At 34.1% G+C, this 13,423-nt stretch overlaps 1 protein-coding gene across 1 annotated transcript; it reads right to left on the reverse strand.

Moving 5' to 3' along the window:
* Positions 1–1,628: 1,628 nt before the first annotated feature.
* On the reverse strand, positions 1,629–12,932 carry LOC118741261 (dachshund homolog 1-like). Its single transcript, XM_036473172.1, has 2 exons — positions 12,525–12,932; positions 1,629–3,104 (listed from the first exon to the last, which is right to left on the reverse strand). The coding sequence occupies exon 2, from the start codon at positions 2,832–2,834 to the stop codon at positions 1,629–1,631; it is 1,206 nt and encodes a 401-aa protein (XP_036329065.1). The 5' UTR covers positions 2,835–3,104; positions 12,525–12,932.
* Positions 12,933–13,423: the final 491 nt, after the last annotated feature.

Consider the following 13,423-nt stretch of genomic DNA (forward strand, 5'->3'; position numbering starts at 1 on the left):
AATACCCACTTTTCTAGGTAGTTAGTATTGGTATACATACATACATACTTATTTATTTTTTAATGCTGAACGCGAATACTTTTTGTTTTGACGATGCACGGTGGTCTAAATGCCTGTTTTTCTGGCCCACACTAATAGAGCGTGAGATATAAAGCATAAAGTTTAATAAATGTTATAAAAATATTAAATAGATCGCGCTTAAAAAAAAAATATTATGAAGACCAAAGTTACGAGTAATTAGATATTAATGTGCGTTAACAAAGTACTGCGATTTTGTGCTAGTGATAAAATCTTTTTTACCGATTAAATTATTAGAATTTTTCTTAAATCTTAAATTTACATTAATGTATAAAATTATGGCTAGGTTTGCGAAGATACAGTTAGCCAAGAATAAAATTCTTACAGGGCAATTCTGGCTAAAATAGTAAAAAGTCTTTCATAAGACAAATGAAAGAAATGTGGCAAGACTTTTGTTATTCTGGCACAAAAGTCATAGAAGAAACCTCTCTCATTCACCACTCGTACTGAAGAGTTATTCTGAGAGAAAATATTTGCATATCATTTAGCTCGCGCTGCTCCAACAGACGCAATGGCCGAGTGAGCAAAGCACAGGCGTGCCATTCGAGAGATCCGCGTTCGAGTTCTCGGGCAGCGGACTTCTTTTACATTACTTTTTTAATTTAATTTTCTTTTAATTTGTAGATTTTATTGTTTAAAAAATTATATATATACTTTTTTAATCCCATTTAATTTTTAGAACTTTATTTTATGTATTTTTTCGTAAAAAAAAGAAATTTTAATTAAAAAGTTTTTGTTTTAAAAAGAATATTTTTTAATTTCATTTAATTTTTAGGAACTTCCGTTTCCTAATAATTATTTTTTTATTTTTTAAATTTAACTTTCTTTAAATTTTAAGATTTTATTGTTTAAAAACAAATATATTTTTTTGAAGTTTATTTAATTTTTAGAAACTTATTTTATTTGTTTCTTTTTTGTTTTATTTGTTTTTCTTTTGTTAAATTAATTTTCTTTTGATTTTTACATTGTATTTATTGTTTTAGAAAAGAAAAATATATTTGTTTTATTTCAATCAATTTTTTTGATCTTATTTGAATTATTATTTTTTTTTTGGCTTTCGTAATTTAACTTTCTTTTAATTTTTGTTTTCGAAATAAGAATATTTTGTATTTCACAATTTTATTTCATTTTTAAGTAGGTACTACATATTTTCTTCCATTTTGATTTATATTTTTGCCTTTTCTGATTTAATTTTGATATTTTATTATTTTGAAAAGAAAAAACTATCTTTTTAATTTTAATAAATTTTTTAAAATATTTTTATTTATTTTGCTTTATTTAGAATTTAGAAGTTCGCAAATATATACAGACCCAATTACTCAATTTATGTAACCATATTTTATTGCTCTGTCGTTGCATCGTTATATTTATATCTGGTAATTCCAGAACAATTTGAAGAAAAATAAATTCATGCTCCATTCCCTAGTCTTAACATCCTCGATTAAACATTTTCAATAGACCCCAGTCAACATTTTATGAACCACAGCCCCACATTCATTCCCCAATGCTCTCACTTTACATAACGCCTATGCATTACTAGGTACATCCACCTACCTGGCAGTCGTGCAATCCCTGTACAGCACGTCAAAGTCCTTGCAGGCGAGCAGCTTACACCGATTGACGCCCGGCTGTATGGCACCCAGGCCACGCAGTATTCGCACCTGCTCCACATTGCACACCAGCGGTACAATATCGAGCCGCTTCAGCTTCGTATAGACGGTATGCAGACCGCCCACCAGGTGCTTAAGGAAGAGCTCAAAAGCTTGTGGCAGACATAGCATCGTGTCACCACTAATAATGAATGCGGCCACCTTCTGGCCACGATACTCCACCAGCTTGCATTCGTTGGCGCTGGGATCCGAGGTGGAAATGGGTGGCGGACTGTTGTAGGAGCGCGGCGGCACATGATGATGTGCAGCGGCCATCAGCTCCAGCGGCGAGGCGTGATGCATCATTTGCAGCGAGTTGAGCAAGCCGAGCGAGTGAGGCGGCAGACCGTGCGGCATGCGCGGCGGCAAGCCAGCGGGCAGTCCATTGGGCGTAGGTACACCCGTCACATGTGGTGGCGGACTTAGCTGGTGATGTTGTTGTTGCATTTGTTGCATCATCGTATGATTGAGCGATGTCACCGGACTGACGGCGCTGGGATGGCGTGTGGGTGAACTGGCTGGCGAGCAGCTGGAGCCGCGACCGGTATGCGAAAGGCGGCCGTTGGAGGGGCGATCATCACCGATGCTGCCGCTTAGCGAGCCAGCGCCACTGCCGCCGGGACCGCTGCCGCCACCGCGGCTGCCATTGCCATCACGTGCGCCATTCTGTTGTTGTTGTTGTTGGTGCTGATGTTGTTGCTGTTGTTGTTGTTGTTGTTGCTGGTGCTGCTGCTGCTGTTGCTGATGATGCATCAGCAGCGCAGTGGGATTCATGCTGTGCGCCAACAGTATGCTGTTGTTATTGTTATTGCTGTGATGATAACTGGGACTCAGTTTGTGACGTGGACTATTATTATTGTTGTTGTGGTTGTTGTTGTGGATATTAATATTATTATTGTGATTATTGTTTGTAAGATTAGTTGCCACTGAAATGGTGTTCATTGCCTTGCCGATCGAATCCGAAACTGAAACCGAAACCGGTGTTGGTGAACGTTCGCGCTTAACAGCCGCTAACACGGCGCCATGCAGCGCCAACGATGACGACGTGGAGGAGGCAACACTGTGTTCACTTGTTAACGAATGAGCATCAGTAACGGTAGAATCCATGCAATGGCCGTATGCGTTTTTTTTTTGTTTTTTTTGTTTTTTGCGAACGGTATTTTGTGTTATTTCTTTAGTTTAAATACTTTTTACTTCGCACGAGTTAACAACACTTTATGTAGTTTTTGTTTTATTTGTGTTTTTGATGATTTCGCGTTGACTTTTTCTCTACACTTTTTAATTCAATCACTTTGTATTCGCTTCGCAGATTAGTTTACAGTTTATTTTTTAGATTTGTGTAATTTTAATGTTTCGAATGATTATACATAGCGGATGCTGTAAAATAGAATTTCAATAATTTGTTCACTATTAACATAATGATATTAGACTAACAAAGTCGATGTTGAAATAAAATTCTTTTGACTGTTTTAGTGTTGGTTTGTTCCGACGAAGGGGGATTATATATTTTGTAACGTTCGGTTAACCCGGACTTTTATTTTTTTTAGTCCAGTAATAACAGTTAAACTTGGTCAACTATTTTTTCAGGCCGAATTAAAAGTCCTTTCTTAATAATAAGCAAACCGCAATAGTTTTCAAATTGAAATATTTAAATGAATAATGCCACCTATTGCAAAATATTTCAATAAAACATGTTATTTAATTACCATAGAACAAACCTTGGGTCATGTATACGAATTTCTTTTAATTATAAAAAAATATATATAAATAGGTGGTAACCTAAATTTAGGTATTTCCGTTTGAAAGCTATTTCAGTCCTCTGCATTTTGGCATCAAATTTGCTTAATTTGGATAAGCAGTTGGTTTATTTTTAGGAAAGAACTTTTTTTTCTGTTATCATTCGACTAAAAAATAAAAGTCCGAATTTTTCAATTATTATATTAGACTTTTTCCCAAAAATTTCAAAAAAATAAAAATAATTTAGTATTCTTATACAGGAGGTCGTGGGATCAAAGGAACATTGATAACTTTCTTCTACGATAATATTTTGCCCCGGACTGTTATAACATCGAAAAAAGTAACTGTTATTTTCGGTCCTTTTTGTGACCCCTAAAACAATCATGAAACAAGTTTCAAGTCAGTTCAACGATTTAAAAAACAAAATGTAGACCAATTTACACCCAATATTTAATTTTTTTATTTCTGAGTTTTTCTTCGCAATCAGCGACAACAAAAAAATCCTTACTAACAGAGTTCAAGCTAATGCGATCGATTTTAAAAATATCTTCCGCCATATTGGATCCGCCAATGCCAGATTCGTAATCAACGACCCCCAAAAACCACCGTGTGACAAGTTTCAAGTCAATCCGATAAGATTTTGAATTTTTCCCTGAATTGATCGTTTCCTGGCCCACAGTGCATTGGTATGAAAAAACTTATTGTTCTTATTGTATAAAAATGGTGAACTCAAAATAATTAAAACTTACTTAAAATAATATTACTGTGCAGCAGCCATAAAAATAAACAAATGGGGCATGGTAATTACGAAGGAGGCAGAGCTCTAGAATACGGGACCATCTGTTTTTTGTCCCTAAACGTCACAATTTTTTTTTTACAAGGTTTACTCAAGTTCTCCTAGCTTCATCTCAAGTTCATCTAGATTATTTGAAAAATCTCGTTTAAAATTTAATTTACCAAAATCTTGTCTTAAAGGGTATATACATACATATGAGGGATTCACAACGGTGTCGTAAATGTCGTATTGTTGTATGTCGTAAACTTTGAAAGCTTAAATCAATGTTTAGAGAATTTAAAACCACAGCCAACTATTTTTTAAGACTGCGAAAATTCATAATATGGCTTTGATGGTACTTTGCGAACCCCCTTAACATATTTTTTAGGCGTTTAAAGTGTACGAAATACAACAATACGACAGTTACGACACCGTTGTGAATACCCCAATAGTAATATTTACTGGCACACATTTTTGGGGGCTAAGGTTCAAATGTTCAACAAAAACATTCCCCGGCAGGGCGCCTTTTTGGACGAAAATAGTCTGCAATTGCGAACAGAAGTACAACATTAATTTCTTTATTATACTTTCAAACAGGGTTGCCATAATTTATACATAAAATAAATTTTTCAAACTTTAACCTTTTGACGCACAGTGTTATTTATGGTGACTATACAAAATGAAAGCTGTCCTGATTTGTAACCGCCTCCGAAATGCTCAACCAATGCTTACTTTGGAACCCAACTGATTGTCTATTTAATTCATTATGGCATTTTTACACAGATTTCCTCAAATACAGACTTGGCACAAATATAAACTGTACCTCAAAACCTCATAAATTGGAAATCTACAGTAGATATGTGCACTCAAAAAAAAACAAAAACAAATACAATTGTACACTTAAATGAAACCGAAATCAAGAATTTATGTCACAGAAGTGCGGTAACTGCGAAACTTTTTATAAGGAGTCAAGAAAAAAGATTTGTTTTGAGAATTTTTTGGGAGACCGTTAACATAAACTTTCATGATTATTGACATTTTTAGAACGTTTCAGAATGAAAAGATTTAAAAATTTTAAGAACGAAAAATTAAAAATGTGTTCTCAGCCGGACTTGTTTTTAGAGCACAATTTTTCTCGGAGAGTATATAGATATCAGGGACGTGACTTGGATTAAAAACTTTGTAGGTTCGGTTCAACGTTTTGAACCGGTTTCACACCTTTGGATTGGTTCGTCAAAACGTTTTTTTTTTCGTTTTTTGTTTGGACCGGAGTTTCGGTTCGGGTCAACGGTGCGGGAATTTAAAAGCACGATGTAAATTTGTCTTGGTTTTATTCAGAACAATCCAAAAACTACGAATAAAATATATAATTTACATACGCAGTAAAAAAATCATATTTGATAAAAAATTTAATTTACAATAATTAGTTGAGATTGATGAGAAGGAAGTCTTCTAGCAAGTAAACAAACATGGCATTACCATATTTATCAAAAGAAAAAAGTGCCCAAAATTTTAAAGATTAAAAATTGATCGAAGCGAACATTAAACTTTTATAGAAAAGTGGTTTAGCCGAACCGTAAGTTCGAATGAAACATTTGTGGCAAATTTCGTTGTTCTGCATATTTTTAACACAGATTAACTCTGGCACTTTTATACAACAAAAAAAAAACATTTAATTTATCAGGTGTTTTAGCTTTCGAGCCTAGGACATATAAATATTATAGTTGTATATGTATAGTGCTGGAAACCTGAAAAGTGCCGAACGCTTGAAAAGCATAGATTCTTTGCAAAGAAATAAAAGAAGATTTAAGTCAAATCAAGACAAAATGCTACAGCACTTTCCGTGTTAAATTAAAGTATGTATATATTTTTTAAATTTGTATTTAACTAAAGAAATAGGCAATTTTTATTGCATTCCAACTTGAAAACGTTGTCCTTTGTAAACTATTGCTTTAGTTTCCACTTTTTTATTAACCGACTTCCAAAACAGGAGGAGGTTATCAGATCGTCGGAATATTTTATATTTATTTTTTTTTTATGTATGTTACCGCATAACTTTGGACCACCAGAATGGTAGTGTCTCAGAGGTGGTTCCATACTAATCTGGTTTCGATCCGATCATTGTATCATGAAAAAATTAACGGTACTCCTAAACTTTTATATGAGAATTGAAATCGGTTTTGCTTTTGCTTAAAAATTACTTGGTTTTTATTTTTATTTTTTTTTTTCGATGTAGAAATGCATATATATGCTCTAGAAACATTTCTGCATCAAAAATAAAATTTAGAGAAAAAAATCCCGTACGTCCTTTCAGCCGTTAAGGTTAAGGTTCGATTTAATTCTGTTTATTATGTACGACTCCTATTTACTTTCATAAATTTTAGTTTTGAATTTTTTTTTTAATAAAATTTTTTTAACAGATTTCATATTCATGTAATCTACCTATTAATTCAATTTAAATATTTCTGAAATCAGCTATCAACTACATAATTATTGAAATTAAAACAGCAAAATATTTAAATATTTAGTTATTGTAGGTGTACATTTTCAAATTTTAATTTTTGATTTTATGCTCAAAAATCAAATATGTATCTACATATTTAATAGAAATTAGCAATAAAATGCTTTTTGTAGGTAATTGCTTATTTAGTACCTTTAAGTTATGTTTTTTGTTTTACTATAATAACTGAGGTACTTCTTAAAGAGCAAAACACCAGTTTTAATTCTTTAAATTAACTTTGTTTCAAACCGACTTTGTTACACTTCATGCGGACACAAAAATGTCTCACCACACACACACAAAAAGGTTTAAAAATTCACAAACAGTTCTAAACCGATTAACCACTCCAATTTGATTAGCCAATAAATGTAAACTATGCATTAGTTATAATTTCCAAAAAGAAACCAAACTCCTCCACACAAAACGAACATCCGCGTATATAAAGTCAGTGCAAAACAATTTAACCAACTACCGCATTTAACTACCGTACCGACGGCGTGTCACTGCGCGTATGAGAGGACAAATGATTGCAGACAGTCACAGAAACACACGGCGAATACGACGAATACGATTGCCATTCCGAATACGAATGCAAAACTCACATAGTAAATAGACGCACGGCGCGCCGCCCAAATACACAATCAGCAAGCAGAAGCAGTCACAGTCACATCTCGGGCACAGTGGTGCACAGCAACAACACCAACAAGAGTAATGGAATGGCATTGCGGAGGAAATGCGCGAATATGCCCACACACACACACACACACACGTAAATACAACAAGTTTGCACATCCACACATACCTGCCTACAAACACACAGAACAGGGACAAACAACAATTACATACAATTGCAATTGCAGAAGGAACAGAAACGGAAAAAAAAGAAAGAAAATCACATACAGAGAGAAAATACGACGCCAACTGCAAACGATAGCAGCGATGCCGACCACGCAGCCGACGACGATGCTGACGCAACGTCACTGCCGACAGCAACAGCAGCAGCCACATTAACAGCGGCAAAATGACATTCAGCTCTGCTTTGTAGTTGCGTCGGAAATGAGAGAAATGTGATTGCTGCGCGACTGCCGCTGCCGCTGCCGCCGCACAACATCGATTTAATTCGTGGCGATGTGATTTTGTTGTTGGTGGATCGAAACGTATTGGCAATTGAATCGAATCGAATTGTTTGTTTGAAAAGGGGAAACAGTTGCGGTCGCAGTGGACTTTTTCTGTGTGTTTTTTTTTTTCTTATAATTTTAAGTTTTGGTGCTGGGGTTGGGGGGTTGTGAGTAATGAAAATGTTATGTTGCGATTTCGGACTGCTTTGGGGGTTGAAAATACAATTGGAAATGAAATATGTATGTATGTAGATATGTATGTAGGTGGTGCCATTTGAGAATTGTTTGTGGCGCAAGCTTTAGGGTATTTTTTGCGGAGCATTCGTTGTGTATTTAACGGCGGTGACTTTAGGGGAGCCTCAGAGAGGTAGGTAGAGGCAGACGTTTGACATTGGCTGCGAAGTTGGTATTATTGTTGTCGCTATTTGTTTTTGTTTTTCAACTTTTGTGGACTTTTATTTGTCAGTGATTGCTGTGTGAGAAAGATATATGTATGTATGTATGTATAAAGGGATTGTTTGTTGATTTTATGGAAAAATTCGAAGATTCTGGATTTTTATTTGAAAAGTACATACTTACATACATAAATATGTATGTATTATGTAAAGTTTGGAATATGTATAAGAACCTAATTGTGTTTGATATTTCAACTCAAATGTGTGTTACGGTGTAAACTCAGATATTAGAACTAGCAAAAATTTTTATATCTCTTGACTTAGTGCCGAAAAATTTCTTTTTTCTTTTGATTTTTGTTCCATACCTAGATACATATGTACATATGTACATACAGTGACTCAAACAAATGACCAAGTGTTGATTTTTTTTTTTAATATTCGTAATGTTTTTCGAGCAACATTTTTGTTTTTCTATAAAAAATACCATCTAAGCTTTAACCAAAACCATATAAATCACAGTTCCAAACTTTATACACAATTTCGGAATATTCAACAAATTTTCATCAAAAATTCAACTTTGTTTTTAGTCTGATGTGCAAGTTTCAAACGGCTAAAAAATATCTTTGATTTTTGATTTTTTTTGTTTTTTGTTGACGGATTTTTGTTCTTTTTCCATAACGTTGACATGAGTTTCTTATGAAATAAAATGCGGCAGACCGTTAGCAACAAAATCTCAAAAAATCAATTTTTGTAAATTGCACTTGTTATATAAAAAAAACGAAAAGCATGTATACATTAGGGTGGTGCAAAGTTTTCTTCAGTCAGACCCGTCCTTTTTATTTTGAAATCGATTAATATTTAACCTGTGCTGCTGAGCAGGGGGACGTTTTCTACTGATTAAGTTCAAAAATAGTTGGACCGAATTGAATAATTATCCTTTAAATACTTGGAACGTATTTTAAAGAAGAGTGTCTAGGCCAAAATTTATTAAAAAAACTTGAATTTTTATCAATACATGTTGAAAGCTGATATTTTTTTAACCAAGAAGCTATAAGTAATATTGCACTATTTGTGACAAAATTCATAAAAGTTTTTTTGAGATAGGGCGTTTTTGAATCGGCAGCTGAGATAGGTCGTTCTTCCATTCAGCAGTCGATATACAGAATTCGTTATAAAAAAACGCCTACTTCAAATGTGTTATTATTTGAAGTGGCCAGTTATTTGGGTTTGAACTATATTTCACCACTTTTCCTCTTCAACAAAAATGTCTTTTTTTCAACGGAAATGGTTATACGCGGGAACATTTCTTAACTGATTATGGCGGCATGTTGAAGTAAAGCAATATCTGCTGCCAAAAATGTGAGCGATGGCACATTTTCGATAGAAATTAACCTTTATAATTGTATTTTTCAAGATTTGGTGGCTCCCTTGAAAACACAATATATATTTTTTTTTTTAAAACCTACATACAGATGCATAAAGAAAAATCGTTCGGATAAATTCATTATATGGATTATGAAACGCATCCCCTTTCAAGTGAAGGCTGCAAAAATTGTTATGTATAAAGAAAAATTCGGTATATCGAAACTAGTTAAAAGTAGAACAAAATACAGTAAAAGCAGAACGAAGAAGCAACCGCAATAGAAAAGACGTCATTAAGCAAAAGTTCGTTAGAGAGGAGTTGGACTGTAAATAGTAGTAATATTTTATCAAAAGAACAAAACTATCGTCAAGCCTAATTTGCCCACTTATTTTAGTTGGAGAGTGATTTTTCTTTCTTTTTTGGTTGTTGGTGTTTTTTTTTCTAGGTAAAATTTTTAAGCAATGACGCTAGCTGAAAAATTCTTTTCTTATGAGACACAACTGAAAACATTTTTTTTTTGTTTACAGAATTTGATTGAATGTCACTTCCGCAAAGACGTATTTTTTATAGAATAGATGTATAGAAGTTCCTTTCCCAGGCCCTAGAAAAATTAATGGTTTTTGGTTTGTTTTTTTTTATTGATTGCCATATTTAAAGGCCATTTTACCAAATTTAAACCTTTACCCAATTTTTGACTTTTTGGATTTTGTTTTTATTATTAACCACATTACTTCATACTGCCAAACGTTTTAAGTACAGTCAAAACTCGATAATCCGAACTAATGATTGCAGAGTGGATTCAAATAGCCTAAAAAATCTAAAGAAACCACTATATTTTGTAAAAAAAAATAATCAAACATTTCATTTATGAGAGACCTACCTATAAAATTACATATTAGAGGTAACGCAAATACGTACATAAAAAAATTACTATTCATTTCTTGTGTAATCACGATCAGCACACCACATATACCGCACACCGTCGCTGAATTGCGATTCAAATTTACTGAAAACATTAGCTAAACATGCAATTCGGATTATAGAATTGCAACAAATTGAGATTGCTGTGTGAGCAGCCGTTCGGTTTGCTGAATATTTAGATTATCAAGTGGTCGGACCATCGAGTCTCCACTGTATGTCCATTATTAACTTTGGGGCTTAGATGGATTGCTACCTGTGCCGTGAATCGCGGTATACATACTCTCTTAAAAACTGAAGAGAAACCTGCATTCACTTGGCTGATGAAGATGAACGCTTCACAGGAGCGTTCAAATACAGGTGATAGATAATAAATGACATACATAGAACGTTTTGCAGTTTCGCCGATGATATTATAATTTTTTTTCAAGTTTTTTTTTATGTTCGTTTTAATACTTTTGCTTAACTCACAATTTTTCGTATGGGTTTGAAAATAAATACTTCTTAGGCGAAAACTTGACTAAACGCGGACAGATGATTTTTGTTAAATTGAAACAATACGAAAAATATATTTCAGTTTTTAGCGAAAATATGTACTCTCTTAAGCGGACGTCGAGATCAAAAAGAAAAAAAAAACATGGCTTTATTTAAATTTTTTTCGCGATTTTTTTTTAAGGCATTCACAATATAATACAGCATAAATATGTACGTCTGGAATATTCTTCCAAAATTTTAAGTCAGTTGGAAAGAAAGCATTGGATAGCTGCACTCATTAGGTCAGGCCTCCCGTGATACGGCAAAAAGAAGTACATAACTAATTTTTTTTTGTAAAATGGAGAAAATTAAGGTTTGGTCCAACTAATTTAAGTTTTTTAATATCACCGGAGAAGTGTGCTGGACGCATTGCAGGTGAATTATCTTTTTCTCAAAACTGAGGTCGGTTGACATAATATTTCGAGAAGTTCGCGTTGAATAGTGTTTAAATGAAGATTTTCTTTCTTTCAGAACTCGTTTTACAAGTTAATACGTAGTGGAATACCAGAAAGGGTGCCTTTTTGTACTCAAATTTAGAATTTTTTATAAGACCTGTCTGTAGCTCTCAAGGGAAACTAAAAATTGCTACTAAATTATGCACCAGAAATGGGAAAAAAAATTTTCCCCTATCAAAATTTCTTAAATCAGTGAGCAGCTCTTAAGAGAAAAAAATGCTTATATATTTAATGCTTCTAGAAAATTTACAGCATCCGCCACACTCCTTTCCTAGCAACAGAAATAATGAAAAATATTTATTGTGATTTTTCTTGATACTAGCAGTAATAGTTTAATGTTTTGTTGTCAGAAGAACTTCATGCAAGGGAAGATCCGAATATAATGTCCAATTGCTTAAATTTTCGAAATTTTGAAATGAAGATTTAATAAAAAATTTGTCAAATGCTTATATTTGGAAAACCGGTTTGTCTACAAACAACAATTGACAAGCGATGAACGAAATTTTTTCCAAAATATGCATACAATTGTGTCCCTTTGAAGAAAATTACCAAAGAAAATAAGGCAATCGTTCTTCCATAAACGGGTTTATTTAAGCTGCTGCAGTTTTTGTATTTTGCGCCTTTTAAATCAATACCTACTACGAATCTTTTTTTAAGCTTTCAATTGTAAACTATCTGGCCAAATGCCTGCATAATTACGGCAACTACTTTTTACAATTAATGTTCATTGTTTTTTTTTATGATGTTTGAATGCATAAATTTATTTTTTAAAATTCCACCTAGTTTTCATAAATTTTGACGTAAAATTATTTTAATCACAAAACAATTTTAAACACTGCTACTTAGTTTCAATGACACACACGTGCTCACCAAAAAAAAACTTTGTTTTTTCACCTTCACTTGTAAGTTCACAAAATACGCATTCCAAATTTTCTTAATTAGTTTTACGCCAATCGAATTATTTGTTTATAAAAAAAAAAAACAATCCGCACTAATACCAACCGATTAGTATTTGTCAGTTGCTGTTGCTGACACCGCTCACTTGACGAATGTCGCCAATTGGCGACGGCAAATGCAAAACAACACTCTGTACATTTGCCATGCACAGACACACACGCACACACATAAACGCGCGCTCATCGAAATTAAACCGTCAAACCGTCCCCACCAGTGATTACTCTACACCTGAACCGAATAACCAAATGGCTTGCGCAGCCTACGAATAAACACCGAACGCGAATGAGCCACAATGGCAATGTCAACGGCAAAACAACACTGCCCCAACACGGCAATGCGGCAACGCAACGCAACGCGACGCGACGACGAACAGAACGAGTTGTAGAGTTTTAGCGCGCACAGCAGAAATTTTTATTGTATTACCTTCGCTTACGAATGACAAATTCGTAATGAAACCGATTTGAAATGTGTGCTGGCTGCCGTTGCGCGAGCATGAAACCAGAACAATAACTACAACAGCAACAGCAACAACAAAAGCAAAAGCAATACAACACACATTTCCCCAATTGTATCTGCAACTGTATATTTTCTGTTATGGTTGGAGTGTGTGGCTGTAGCTGTAATTGTGTGTTTGCTTTGCTTTGAGAAATGTATTTGTATTTGTATTGTATTTGTAGTTGTAGTTGTACTCCACAGTGGCACAACAGCAACGCGCGCTGCATTAAAAATGTTAGAGGGGATTGAAATGGGATAAACGAAATTGAAAAAAAAAAAAAATGCAAATCTAAGTCGACGAGGAGGAGTAAAGTGTCGATGAGTGAGTAGCGGAGGCAAAAGAGTGGCGCTACGTTCCTGCAAGTGCGGGTGGTGTGGTGATTTTGCGCTGTGGCTCAGTGTGGGGCTAGCGGCGCAGACAGGTAAATAAAAAAAAAAAAAAGTTCAAC

The sequence above is a fragment of the Rhagoletis pomonella genome, unplaced genomic scaffold, assembly GCF_013731165.1.
Source record: "Rhagoletis pomonella isolate Grant_MI unplaced genomic scaffold, Rhpom_1.0 Rhpom_scaffold_00006, whole genome shotgun sequence".
In the NCBI taxonomy this organism is placed as follows: Eukaryota; Metazoa; Arthropoda; class Insecta; order Diptera; family Tephritidae; genus Rhagoletis; species Rhagoletis pomonella.

Excerpts from the sequence above, each read along its gene's own strand:
- LOC118741261 (XM_036473172.1), bottom strand. The coding sequence starts at position 2,834 with ATGGATTCTACCGTTACTGATGCTCATTCGTTAACAAGTGAACACAGT.